The sequence below is a fragment of the Dama dama genome, chromosome 17 (assembly GCF_033118175.1).
Source record: "Dama dama isolate Ldn47 chromosome 17, ASM3311817v1, whole genome shotgun sequence".
In the NCBI taxonomy this organism is placed as follows: domain Eukaryota; kingdom Metazoa; phylum Chordata; class Mammalia; order Artiodactyla; family Cervidae; genus Dama; species Dama dama.
Window position 1 is genome coordinate 13,069,142 of NC_083697.1, and position 14,704 is coordinate 13,083,845.

The following is a 14,704-nucleotide window of genomic DNA, read 5'->3' on the forward strand; positions in this document are numbered from 1 at the left end:
GGGGGAGCTGACTGATGTCTAGGCTGCCTTAGGCTCTTTGAAGGAGGGAAATTACCTTTATTAAGGCTGCTATGTGACATGTCTTGCACGGAGTAGTACATTATGTTATGTAGTCCAGCGAGGTGTAAGTAGCATCATTTATGTTAAGTTTGAGCAAACTGAAGCTCAAAGAGCTTCAGGTAACTTATCCCATTAGGAGGCAGAATGGGAGCCTTCTGGTTCTCTCACCCGGCACCACAAGTGGCTCACCCACTTGAATGGACATGGTAAGGCACTCACTATGTCTCAGAAAAGCCAAGTGGATGGGCATTTTAAAACATGTGGTTACATTCTTCTGTTTATTTTTCTACAACTTGGCTCCTCTATTGACTTCTGTAGCTGGCTATTTAAGCAGGTTATTTAAGGAAATATTAAGCAGGTTTATTGAGCAAATATCAGGAAAACATTTATAGCTGGGCACGAGAAACTTTGAACTCAATTTTTCATTGCTGATCACTCTTTCTTGGAAAAGCCCTTCATTGCATTCCTTTGACAGGGGCTATTGGTAGTTAAAATTCATCTTTGGGTTAGCTGAGGAAGGTGTTACAGAAAAATGGCCACCTGTAATCTTACCACATAGTCTGCATTTAATGACTACTTCCCAAGGACCGTGAGGGCAGGAAGTCATCCTTGGAGCTGACTGAGGGGTGTGGCCTCCCAGAGAAGAGGTCCAGAGGCTGACTGAAACGCAGGGTCAGGCAGGATGTCTCAGGAAAGGCGATTCTTTTGATGAGAGAAAATTGGGCATGACTGGGCATTCAGAAAGCCAAACAGGAAATTGAACAGAGGGAGGAAACTTACTAAAAAAGTAAATGATAACCAAATGCTGCTTGATTTGAATGTTAAATATGTTTGGCTTTTAAAATGAGATCTGATACCAGAATCCACTGATAATACTGAACATTAGGAAAGCTGTATAGCTACAGGTTAAGTGCCTCATGACACAGGGCAAAGGGAATAGACAGCACTGTCTGGGGAACACTTTCACAGGGAGAATCAACCCTGAGTCTGATCCCGCCTCTAGGCTTAACTACTGGTTTGCAGAATATGGGGAAGAAGAACATGTTAACACTACAAGGATGCAATTAGTCTGTTTCAGAATGTGGGGAATTTTATATAACAAATGGTTCAGTTTCTCTCTTTGAGCCACTGCAATGAACATGCTGCTGACTCTAAGTGGTGGAAATCAGGCTAAATAAGCTAAACTACTACTAGTGAAAATCTCTCTCCTATATTCGATTCAGACAAGAAGACAATTAGCAAGAGTTCTGTCAAAAACTGGGCCTTTTGGTGTAGCTCCAGGACTCGCGAGGACAACCAACACCCACCTCTACCACCCACAAAGCCAAAACAGCTCTTTGGAGCTCCTCTTGAGGATGTATGTGATAACGACACCCTGCCCACCCCAATTCTGGTAGGTCTTATTTTGGTTTTCTGTAACCCTCCTGAGGAGGGGAGTTCTGAGAGATCAAGTGTTCTCTTCCAAATCTACCCCCAAATGAAGAAGTCTGGCTTTGTCTGATAAGTTTCATAATATTACTTCAAAGAATAAGGTCTGATTTAGGTACTGCAGAGTTAGAAGGCAAATACCAGATGAAAAGATACTCTCATCCATTCCACTGATTTCAACAAAGACCCACCTATACTGGCTCAGGCCAGTTAAAATGGACTCTGTAAGGTAAGGGAGTCAGAGAAGGCGAGGTTGGGAGAAAGCATGAGACCAGCACTTGACAGAACAGATCACCTTTAACGAGGCGAGAAGGGGCAGCAGTCAGAGGAGTGAGCTGCTGCACCACCCCAAGAAAAGAGTGAGCATCTACAGGCCTGTATGTGGAAAGCTACTGTCCTAACGGGGCCTGTTCGCCAAGGTTGTTCAGAGCAGTTCTCTCTCACACAGCTGGGGCAAGGAATTTCGGAGACCGGCCAGAGGCTGGGACCAGCTGGGAGCTGGGCGTAACCAACCTAATGTCCATGTTTTTCTTCGGGTGACAGAGTTCTTTATTTTGCATAGAATGGTGGGGAGGACCTGGAGGGGAGTTTTAACTCCAGGCTATTTTGAGCTGTGTAACTTTCCTTCAGACTCTGTGTGTAAGAATCTCTGAGGGTCCACTTCATCCTCATATGGTCTCCTGGTCTCCTCCCTTGAAGTCGACACTCGTCTCAAGTCTCCTTCAGCTGAGTCTACTCCGCCTTATGACTCAAAATGTCTCACACGGATTTGATTTGTAACTCAAGTGTTTAAGCATAAAGTACTCATCCTCTGGCAAAAAATGAATCATTTGAGCCTGACAGAATGTGTCAAAAGAAAGTCACAGAGTTTGGACTGTGCTTTATCAAATTAGTGTATTGAACTGTAAGCATTAACACTTGTTCACTGTCCACTATCTCTCCAAGCACTACACTAGATGCAGGGAATTTTATGGTAGATATGAAGAAATTTGTCATCCAAGTTATGTGCTAGCACTACCCCAGACCTGTGTCTTTCACAGAAAATTTAGGGGGCAGCTATGATTATCATCACCCCCACTTCATAAATGAAAAACCAAAGAGCCTCACCCAAGTATGTGCTATGCCTAAAGTCTCACAGTGGATAAGCAGCAGAACAGATTCCACATTCCTTGAAAAACCTGGCTCCAATATCTGTTATCTCTCTACTCTGCAGACAGCAGAGGATATTAAAATACAGAAAAAGGAACTAGAAAGGCTGATGAGAAAGAAATGTGATCGGAGAAGGAGGAGAGGCATATTGAGCCTGATTTTGAGGGGAGGGAATACAGGAAATAGGAATGAATGGGGTGGACAGTCCCTGAAAGGGGAATACACAAATGGAGCATGAATATGGCAAAAAGATTTCCACACTCAGGGAAGAGCATCTATTACAGGGAATGATGAGAAAGGAGCGGTGAAGGAGGAGAGGGTGAATCTACAAAGGCCGCAAAGCAGAGACGTTTAACACGGTAAATTCACTAAAACGGAGAGTCTGATTACACAAGTGTTTAAAATGTTTCAGGGTATGAATGCCAAATCGATTGTTGGGTAGAAAATATATTTAGAGGCACTGAAGAAAAATTTTCAAATTGACTTCGGTCCAGTTCTAGCACTGTACCCTCATACACCACAGCTCTGTCAAAAGAGGACCAAGCTTGTGCTCTGGGCTTGTAGATATGAAACGTCCCATACTTTTCTTTTCTTTCCTTCCCTATAGGATATGCTTTCCTTTATCAACCAAAACGGGCCGTTCACAGAGGGCATCTTCAGAAAATCAGGCAATATACAATCACGCAGGGCCCTAAAGGAGAAACTAAACTCTGGGGACAAAGTGAACTTGGATGATGAATCCATTCTTGTGGTAGCATCCACCTTAAAGGTAAGGAAAGTTTGAGCCTTATCCACACACAGAGCAAATCTGAAGCTGTATGACTGGTCCTTCATTATGACTGCCCAAGAAACATAAGAGGCGTAAGAGAGGAAGGATTTGAAAAAGTGAAAAACACTTCACAAAGCCAAAATTGAAGGAAGGTACCCCAAATACGATAAGCCCCATATATTAGATATTTTCCTTTTCCATTGCACATCTTGACTCCTGAACACTCCATGCAAAAGAATAATAATAAATTTCAAAATACACACTTACACATAGAGTGTTTACCAAAACAAGCTTCCTGCTTTTGATGACTTCCTCATCATCTTTTAACGAAGGCAGCATTTCCAAAATAAAATTTACATTAAGCTTTTGGAAATAGTTAACAGAAGTAACTTCCCAAGGGGCTCAGACAGTAAAGAATCCGCCTGCAATGTGGGAGACCTGGGTTCGATTCCTGGGTTGGAAGGATCCCTGGAAAAGGGACTGACATACCGACTCCAGTAGTCTTGCCTGGAGAATCCCATGGACGGAGGAGTCCGGCAGGCTATATAGTCCATGGGGTGGCACAGAGTCAGACACGGCTGAAGCAACTCAGCATGGATGCAAGACAGATGGTTACTTACTGTGGTAAACTCGTGTCTCTCTCTCTCTCTGTGTGTGTGTGTGTGTGTGTGTGTGTGTGTGTGTGTTAGTCGCCTAGTCGCGTCCGACTCTCTGTGATCCCATGGACTGTAGCCCACCAGGCCCCTTGGTCCATGGGATTCTCCAGGCAAGAATACTAGAGTGGGCTGCCATGCCCTTCTCCAGGAGATCTTCCTGATTCAGGGATCGAACCTGCATCCCTTGCATCTCCTGCATTGGCAGGCAGGTTCTTTATCACTAGCACCACCTGGGAAGCCCATTTGTCTTACAGTGAATCGAAAAACGCTTAGTGAGGCCACCAAGTTCTCTGATCACTTCACCATCCTTCCTTTCCCTGTCTGTCAATGCCTTTTACTTTAAAATTAGTGTAGGGATGACTCCACCATTTGTTCCTCCTTTTATCTCCCTTACCATCTTCAACACCCTTTGTTAATATTTGTATGTTTAACCCACCACCCAAGCTTACAGTTACATGGTAACCAGTTTTTATTACATGCCTCATCTTATAAATCTTATTTTTAAACTGAGTGCAACAGTCAAAATCATTTTGGAATTTTGAAAATTCAATAGATTCATACAAAAAAATAGACTGAGTTTGAAATGATACAGCTAAATCACAAGTGTACAGTTAAATTTCTACCAGGGTAATAATACAACAGGAAAAAAATTTAATCAATTCATCTTGATACTTGTTCACAGCTATGAACAAAGATATATTGATGTAGTAATAACTACAGACAGGTTATTAAAATTACCTTAGAAACTAAACATATGGTCTTTCCTTGTCCCCTATTAATGTTCGATTGTATGATAACAGCAACACTGCAGATACGACTTAGAGCTGACCCCTACTACACGTGCACCATAATAACACACACTAGGTGTGCAAACAGCAAGTATAGTGCTACCCTCTCTAAGGTGCACCGTGGGGACTGATTTGAGTTCTGAGCAAGATTTACTAGGCTCTTGCCTATTTCCATGCTCTAAGCACAGACTAGTAAGAGGGTGGCTACTTATGGGTACAGGTCTTACACAATCCCAAAGTGTTCTTTTCCTAAAGTTGATTGATCTTGGTGGGGAATCAGACTTTGCAACCTCAGTCTTGAAAATACCATATGTCAAAGCAACCACAGAGTTGGTCTAAATCAGAAATGAATATATAGACAGAACCACATTGAGTTTTCCACTAAACTGTCTATAAACAGAGATCCAATAGCAAATACCCACAGCATATTCTGCATGAGTCATGTCCTGGCCTAACCATACTCAGTCTCACCAATCGATTCTACAGCACAGGGTCCAGGAGAGAGAAGAGACACACTCTCCAAGTGCATGTAGTTTGGTACACAAGGCAAAGCCCTGCTGCACACTCCCATACGCCCAGAAGCCAACGTGAATTTGAGCAAGACCCAGGTGTTCGTGATGGACAGGAAAGCCTGGTGTGCTGCAGTCCTTGGGGTCTCAAAGAGTAGGACACGACTGAACGACTGAACGGAAATGGAGTGCTTCCTCCTTCCAAATGTACTGTGGGCACTCCATAAAAACCATAGTGAAAACCTAATGACCATGATTGGGTACTGTATACCAATTACAAGGAAAAGTATGAGAGGACTGTGACTTTGTACATTATCTTTGTACTCTGTCCTCAGTACTCAAAAGAGTGCCTGGCACAAACAGCAGCTCAATAAGTACTGAAACAAGTGAACACTGACTGGATTATAATCACGACAGTTGCCCAGAAACACTGCCTGAACAAGATACTATTAAGAGAAGTCAGGCTCTATATTAAGACCAGTGGAAGCAAGTTGTGCCTTTGAAACTGGCAAGGCAATACAATCATTTCCCCTCAGTCTTGCACAACAGTTTACAACTTCATCTATTTTAATAGGCCCCATTCTATGATACTAAGACTTGTTCATCAGTGATGAACTTTCCAGGCCTCCACTTAGGAAGCTTACATTTGCATTTTCTATCCCACAGGTGTGAAGTTGCAATGTATCTAAATTCTCACTTTCCTCTTTGGGGAGGATATATTCCATTCAAAGAGTTGTAAGGGTAACATGTTGTTTGCCCTTTTGGGCTTTTGTGTTATTTCTAACCCCTGCTGCTTAAAAGTCTGTAGGACTGAACTTTCATATGGTTTAAGAAAAAAAAAAAAAAAAGATTGAAGCTATTATGAGACTAGCTTTTCCCCAAAGAGCACATATACCTCAAGTCTTCTCTTAATATATGTATAAGAGCATGTAGGTGTGTACTTTTGTTTGTTTTATTTCAGAACTTCTCTTTCTTGAATTCAGAGCAAGCACTGTGTCTTAAGTAAACAAACAAAATGGGTATGTGCATTTCTTTTCAAGAAACTAATAGGATTTAGGATGAGTTATCACCAGACCTTGCCAGTTTGTACTACTGTGCTAACATGAACACAAAGAGTAAGTTCCAGGTGATAGAAGGAGCTTTAGCTTCATTCTCACTACAGCCCAAACTCTACTTTTATGTGTCTAATTTTAGTTGGGGAAAATCCAACCAGTACTTCTGGATGTGCAAGGCTGTGGAGAATCACAGCCAAGCTCTGTGTGAATCAGTCTGCGTGGCTATGAAGGAACCACGGACTGAACTGAATTTGTCAACTAAATATTTTCTTTGCAACTTCTCCATTGAATTTATCATAAGACTAATATATATTTTTTGATCTATCTAAGGATTTTCTTCAAAATATTCCAGGAGGCATATTTTCAGCCACTCTCTATGATAAATGGCTTGATGTTATTGATCAAGGGAATGAGGAGGAGAAAATAACTGCGACCCAGAGGTAATGATGCAATTTTCTCAACTCTGAGAAAATACAACCAACATACTCTTAGGAAAATATCAGCTTATAGTTTACAGCTGTGTCCACTAAAATAATGACCAGTATCAAAAGGTTTCACTTGATCATACCCATGGAAGCCAGTTTGAAAAGAGATGCACGCCTTATTGGTGACATTGTAATTGGTGTTTTTCTGCTAATCTTATTAATATGGAATGCTTGACCATTTTACACCTTCTGAATACACGAGATCGTTGGAGATGAAATCCATTGGTCTAAAAAGAGATGATAAAGAACCAATCTGCCAGCGGTATGATCTTAAATACAAACACATAACTAACCAGAGCAGTTCTTACCTGGCTCAGGAATTAAACTCGGTGAAACCTTTTTGTGTGCATTCATGCCTGGAACTGTGAGAATGGACTGTGGACATGGTATAAAAAGAAGTACTCTGTTCTCTGTATTTCCACTTACTGAGCAAAATGACTCGCCTTATTGATAAGTGCCTTTTTCTGTCATTAGGCTTCTAGACCAGCTGCCAAGAGCCAATGTAGTTTTTTTGCGATACCTTTTTGGAGTGTTACACAACATTGAGCAACATTCCTCATCCAATCAGATGACAGCTTATACTTTATCAGTGTGTATGACCGCAAGCATTCTTGGTCTGCTTAATTCTGGCAGCACTGCATTAGAAAACTTCACCAAGAAGGTAATGAGAGCTCTCATTTTTATGCCTTGCAGGGCAGAGTCCCCATTTTGAACCTGAAGTCTGTGGTATTAACTCTGGTGAACCAGTTGTTTAAAGTGCACATTTTAATTACACTGCCTTGGACTGGCAGAGGCCTGCTCTGGTTGGGCATGGGAAGGTGTGTTGCAACTGAGAACAGTCGAGTCACTTCTCCTTTGCCATCCAAGAGATTAAACAATAGACAGATAAGACTAGGACGGTGTGATAGAGAAGAACCTGGCTTTGGAGTCTGAGAACCAAGATTCAACTCTCAGCCTAATCACTGAGGGGAGTACAAACCTCCAAACTATGATTTCACCATTACACAATGATGACAACACCCAATACATCTGGTCAGTCTCGGCACATCTCAGGCGGCCTGGGCAATATGAGCACCAAAGGTTCCACACATACCGGCCTCACTCTGCCAGTTCTGGCTCACTCAGGAAAATACTTGGCTTCTATTGTGTCTCTGCTAGAGGATGAGGAGGCTAGTAAAATATTTCAGAACATCCTGACAGAGCCACAACATGCCTAAGAAGATCACAGCTCTTTTCCAAGCTCCCCTGGACAGCAAGTGTGAGGCAAGGCAATGCAGTTAGACAGACAGACTTGTTTTCTCTCCAGATGCTTTCTTCCGTCACAAACCCCGCCCCCCCACACAGAAACCTCTGCTACCCAAGTTTCAGATAGTTCTTCACTGAAGTGAATTTCAAAATTTGTGTTGCATTTGATGCTTTATCAAGTTTAATGAGATGCTATATATAAATTCTATCTCAAGAAAACTAGAAAAAATTTCAATAAAAATAAATAAAACTTAATAAGAAAATATACATTTTTGTCCCAAACATCCTATGTAGGCTACTTAAAAATCATCCTAGTTTTAAGCATGTAGCAATCATTACAAAATTTTAGCTATCAGACTAGGCCACATATTATAACTTTAGTCCACCGACTAAAAGAATTTTAAAATTTGTGCCCAAAGTACTCTTGAAAGGATTAGTTATTTCTTAGAAAAACCTGATGCATATATCATATATATATTTTTTTTAAATCAAGTGAATTTTTCTGACTTCTTTTGCATTTTTTGTGAGAGCCAAGATTCATGTATGAAATGTGATTTACTATTAGGCCATATGTACAGTAATACCCCATTTTTTGCCCCTCTGTGTTACAGATTTCTTTCATACAATTTCTCATTGAAAACTGTCTCAAGATATTTGGAGAAGATATCACGTCTCTCTTTGGACCGAAGTCAGTGAGTTGTGATAACACTGATAGCACTGACATCACTGATAACAGTGAGAAGGTTGCAGGTACGTGAATAATGTAACTGGCTTTGATGCAAAAGACAGCAAGGCTGCCAGGGTCAATGGGAGATCTTGGAGTCCAAAGCACATTCTAAGGGCAGTAATTTCCATCCGCTCCAAGACATGGGAAGTTCCCCACTTGTGAGATCAAAGAAAGGATAAGACTGTTCTGATTTCAAGAAGCTACTAATACAGCTTTAGAAGACATCATGGTTCAGTTCAGTTCATTTGCTCAGTCGAGTCTGACTCTTTATGATCCCAAGGACTGCACTGACCCCAACTACTTGGGGTCAAGGGCTGCAGCGTGCCAGGCCTCCCTGTCCATCACCAACTCCCGGAGCTTACTTAAACTCATGTCCATCGAATCAGTGATGCCATCCAACCATCTCACCCTCTCTGGTCCCCTTCTCCTCCTGCCTTCAATCTTTCCCAGCATCAGGGATTTTTCCAATGAGTTAGTTCTTTGCATCAGGTGGCCAAAGTATTGGAGTTTCGGCTTCAGCATCAGTCCTTCCAATGAACACCCAGGACTGATCTCCTTAAGGATGGACCGGTTGGATCTCCTTGCAGTCCAAGGGACTCTCAAGAGGCTTCTCCAACACCACAGTCGAAAAGCATCAATTTTTCAGCACTCAGCTTTCTTCACAGTACAACTCTCACATCCATACATGACCACTGGAAAACCATAGCCTTGACCAGACGGACCTTTGTTGGCAAGGTAATGTCTCTGCTTTTTAATGTGCTATCTAGGTTGGTCATAACTTTCCTTCCAAGGAGTAAGCGTCTTTTAATTTCATGGCTGCAGTCACCATCCGCAGTGATTTTGGAGCCCCAAAAAATAAAGTCTGACACTGTTTCCACTGTCTCCCCACCTATTTCCCATGAGGTGATGGGACCAGATGCCATGATCTTAGTTTTCTGAATGTTGAGCTTTAAGCCAACTTTTTCACTCTCCTCTTTCACTTTCATCAAGAGACGTTTTAGTTCCTCTTCACCCTCTGCCAGAAGGGTGGTGTCATCTGCATATCTGAGGTTATTGATATTTCTCCTGGCAATCTTGATTCCAGCTTGTGCTTCTTCCAGCCCAGCGTTTCTCATGATGTACTCTGCATATAAGTTAAATAAGCAGGGTGACAATGTACAGCCTTGACGAACTCCTTTTGCTATTTGGAACCAGTCTGTTGTTCTGTGTCTAGTTCTAACTGTTGCTTCCTGACCTGCATACAGGTTTCTCAAGAGGCAGGTCAGGTGGTCTGGTATTCCCATCTCCGTCAGAATTTTCCAAAGTTTATTCGAGCGTGATCCACACACTCGAAGGCTTTGGCGTAGTCAATAAAGCAGAAATAGATGTTTTTCTGGAACTCTCTTGCTTTTTCGATGATCCAGTGGATACTGGCAATTTGATCTCTGGTTCCTCTGCCTTTTCAAAACCAGCTTGGATATCTGGAAGTTCTCAGCTCACATATTGCTGAAGCCTGGCTTGGAGCATTTTGAGCATTACTTTACTAGCATGTGAGATGAGTGCAATTGTGCGGTAGTTTGAGCATTCTTTGGGATTGCCTTTCTTAGGGATTGGAATGAAAACTGACCTTTTCCAGTCCTGTGGCCCCTGCTGAGTTTTCCAAATTTGTTGACATATTGAGTGCAGCACTTTCACAGCATCATCTTTCAGGATTTGAAATAGCTCAACTGGAATTCCATCACATCCACTAGCTCGGTTCGAAGTGATGCTTTCTAAGGCCCACTTGACTTCACATTCCAGGATGTCTGGCTCTACGTGAGTGATCACACCATTGTGATTATCTGGGTCATGAAGATCTTCTTTGTACAGTTCTTCTGTGTATTCTTGCCACCTCTTCTTAATATCTTCTGCTTCTGTTAGGTCCATACCATTTCTGTCCTTTCTTGAACCCATCTTTGCATGTAATGTTCCCCTGGTATCTCTAATTTTCTTGAAGAGATCTCTAGTCTTTCCCATTCTGTTGTTTTCCTCTATTTCTTTGCATTGATCGCTGAGGAAGGCTTTCTTCTCTCTCCTGGCTATTCTTTGGAACTCTGCATTCAAATGAGAATATCTTTCCTTTTCTCCTTTGCTTTTCGCTTCTCTTTGTTTCAGAGCTATTTGTCAGGCCTCCTCAGACAACCATTTTGCCTTTTTGCATTTCTTTTCCATGGGGATGCTCTTGATCCCTGTCTCCTGTACAATGTCACGAACCTCCGTTCATAGTTCATCAGGCTCTCTGTCTATCAGATTTAGTCCCTTAAATCTATTTCTCACTTCCACTCTATAGTCATCAGGGATTTGATTTAGGTCATACCTGAATGGTCTAGTGGTCTTCCCTGCTTTCTTCAGTTTAAGTCTGCATTTGGCAATAAGGAGTTCATGATCTGAGGCACAGTCAGCTCCTGGTCTTGTTTTTGCTGACTGTATAGAGCTTCTCCATCTTTGGCTGCAAAGAATATAATCAATCTGATTTCGGTGTTGACCATCTGGTGATGTCCATGTGTATGTGGTGATGTCTGGCAATGTCTTAGGTTAGGGCTTTTCTCGGGACAGTTCTCTTTCTCTCTCTCTGGCTATCCCACAGTCCGGGTTCCTATCTCACATTAGTTCCCTCAGATTGCCCTCGGGGCATTCAGGCCCGGTCCTTACTCTAAGCAATGCAGCCCATGCCTCCCGGTTCAGCCCCCACTTCCTGGTGGTGGATGCCAGCGCCTGGGCTACTTTTCTGCTGGGAGTTGCCGTTGGGCACATAATCTGTGGGTTTTCTTTATTTATATATTTAATTTTCCTCCCGGTTATGTTGTCCTCTGAGATTCCAAAACTCCCCACAGACCCGCTATGAGAGTGTTTCCTGGTGTTTGGAAACTTCTCTTTTAAGACTCCCTTCCCAGGACAGATCTCTGTCCCTGCCTCTTTTGTCTCCCTTTTTATCTTTTATATTTTGTCCTACCTCCTCTCAAAAACAATGGGCTGCCTTTCTGGGTGCCTGATGTCCTCTGCCAGCATTCAGAAGTTGTTTCGTGGAATTTGCTCAGCGTTCAAATGGTCTTCGGATGAATTTGTGAGGGAGAAAGTGGTCTCCCCGGCCTATTCCTCTGCAATCGTAGGACCACCCCTGAGACTTGAACTCTCGAGTCTATCTCCACAGCAAGCTCACTTTCCATTCTGCTTCAGAGCCAGGCTGCGAATGGAACTGGACTAAATATTTATGTGTTTGTTTTTTTTGTTTAAATCTTTCCTCTTATTATCCCTGCTACCCTGCTACATTTCCAATATTGTCCCATTGATATTTCTGTCTCTGAATAAAATGTCTCACTAATTTAAGAAGTATTGGGGCCAGAAGAGAATTTCTACTTAAAGTATTTTTATTCTCATAATTGTTATTCTATACCCACAAAGTTTCAACATTTCACTTTTTAACATTCAAACCCTAATTTGAACATGAGGAAATTCTAACCTAAATCTTGTCAGGATTGTTTAAGAAAGATGAGGTTATAAAGTTAACCTGTTTAACAGTCCCTGGCAACCCACTCCAGTATTATTATCCGGGAAATCCCATAGACAGGAGCCTGATAGACTACAGTCCACAGCGTTGCAAGAGTTGGACACGACTGAACAACTGAGCACCATACTTTTCGTGGCTACAGTATGTACGTTTATTGGTCACAGAGCCAACAAGAACTCTAACACCAACCAATGAGGATTACGAAAGGGCCATCTTGGCCTGAAAATAAAAGTATAGGGCTTAATGTCTATTTTGCTTTCCATCTATGCTCACAGGGTAGCTGGACGTATAGCTTTGTAGCAACTGATGGAGCGTTCTTCCTGAGCATTCTTATTAAAGCTGAACAATGAATGAATACATTTGGAATCCATGAATACCTTTGGGTGGTTTTAGAAATAAAATAATCAGGTTAAGACCAGGGAAACCAGGGTGCATAAAGCAACTCAACCCATATAAACATGTATCCTTTTAACATTTGTACATATTAATTAGGAGAATCTCTTCCTGAATTTAGGAGTGCATTTGCTTTCTTCATCATCTCCTTTTAAAATGATGGCGGGATGATGTCAAGGCAGGAAGAGCCTAAGGCAAAGTGATGACATTCCTTCAGGAATGCACACCTTCTGGAGGCTGCAAAATCAAATGGAGAATGGGGGTGGGGTCTGCTTGTGGGGGAGCTGACTGATGTCTAGGCTGCCGTAGGCCCTTTGAAGGAGGGAAATTACCTTTATTAAGGCTACTATGTGACATGTCTTGCACGGAGTAGTACATTATGTTATGTAGTCCAGCGAGGTGTAAGTAGCATCATTTATGTTAAGTTTGAGCAAACTGAAGCTCAAAGAGCTTCAGGTAACTTATCCCATTAGGAGGCAAAATGGGAGCCTTCTGGTTCTCTCACCCGGCACCACAAGTGGCTCACCCACTTGAATGGACATGGTGAGGCACTCACTATGTCTCAGAAAAGCCAAGTGGATGGGCATTTTGAAACATGTGGTTACATTCTTCTGTTTATTTTTCTACAACTTGGCTCCTCTATTGACTTCTGTAGCTGGCTATTTAAGCAGGTTATTTAAGGAACTATTAAGCAGGTTTATTGAGCAAATACCAGGAAAACATTTATAGCTGGGCACGAGAAACTTTGAACTCAATTGTTCACGGCTGATCACTCTTTCTTGGAAAAGCCCTTCATTGCATTCCTTTGACAGGGGCTGTTGGTAGTTAAAATTCATCTTTGGGTTAGCTGAGGAAGGTGTTACAGAAAAATGGCCACCTGTAATCTTACCACATAGTCTGCATTTAATGACTACTTCCCAAGGACCGTGAGGGCAGGAAGTCATCCTTGGAGCTGACTGAGGGGTGTGGCCTCCCAGAGAAGAGGTCCAGAGGCTGACTGAAACCCAGGGTCAGGCAGGATGTCTCAGGAAAGGCGATTCTTTTGATGAGAGAAAATTGGGCATGACTGGGTACTCAGAAAGCCAAACAGGAAATTGAACAGAGGGAGGAAACTTACTACAAAAGTAAATGATAACCAAATGCTGCTTGATTTGAATGTTAAATATGTTTGGCTTTTAAAATGAGATCTGATACCAGAATCCAGTGATAATACTGAACATTAGGAAAGCTGTATAGCTACAGGTTAAGTGCCTCATGACACAGGGCAAAGGGAATAGACAGCACTGTCTGGGGAACACTCTCACAGGGAGAATCAACCCTGAGTCTGATCCCGCCTCTAGGCTTAACTACTGGTTTGCAGAATATGGGGAAGAAGAACATGTTAACACTACAAGGATGCAATTAGTCTGTTTCAGAATGTGGGGAATTTTATATAACAAATGGTTCAGTTTCTCTCTTTGAGCCACTGCAATGAACATGCTGCTGACTCTAAGTGGTGGAAATCAGGCTAAATAAGCTAAACTACTACTAGTGAAAATCTCTCTCCTATATTCGATTCAGACAAGAAGACAGTTAGCAAGAGTTCTGTCAAAAACTGGGCCTTTTGGTGTACCTCCAGGACTCGCGAGGACAACCAACACCCACCTCTACCACCCACAAAGCCAAAACAGCTCTTTGGAGCTCCTCTTGAGGATGTATGTGATAACAACACCCTGCCCACCCCAATTCTGGTAGGTCTTATTTTGGTTTTCTGTAACCCTCCTGAGGAGGGGAGTTCTGAGAGATCAAGTGTTCTCTTCCAAATCTACCCCCAAATGAAGAAGTCTGGCTTTGTCTGATAAGTTTCATAATATTACTTCAAAGAATAAGGTCTGATTTAGGTACTGCAGAGTTAGAAGGCAAATACCAGATGAA

General features: G+C 42.2%; 2 protein-coding genes across 2 annotated transcripts in view; both read left to right on the plus strand.

Annotated features, from left to right (window-relative positions):
* LOC133071572 (rho GTPase-activating protein 20-like) overlaps window positions 1–12,094 on the plus strand; it is a 36,310-nt gene extending 24,216 nt beyond the window's left edge. The window contains exons 3-8 of the mRNA XM_061164078.1: window positions 1,336–1,453; window positions 3,245–3,406; window positions 6,745–6,854; window positions 7,374–7,560; window positions 8,756–8,894; window positions 11,928–12,094. Coding sequence (XP_061020061.1) covers window positions 1,336–1,453; window positions 3,245–3,406; window positions 6,745–6,854; window positions 7,374–7,560; window positions 8,756–8,894; window positions 11,928–12,094 — 883 coding nt within the window. The remainder of the gene's footprint in view (window positions 1–1,335; window positions 1,454–3,244; window positions 3,407–6,744; window positions 6,855–7,373; window positions 7,561–8,755; window positions 8,895–11,927) is intronic.
* A 1,177-nt stretch (window positions 12,095–13,271) lies between these two features.
* The window catches only part of LOC133071573 (uncharacterized), a 63,293-nt gene continuing 61,860 nt past the window's right edge, over window positions 13,272–14,704 (plus strand). Inside the window, exons 1-2 of the mRNA XM_061164080.1 lie at window positions 13,272–13,333; window positions 14,409–14,520. Of these exons, the coding sequence (XP_061020063.1) occupies window positions 13,272–13,333; window positions 14,409–14,520 (174 nt within the window). The remainder of the gene's footprint in view (window positions 13,334–14,408; window positions 14,521–14,704) is intronic.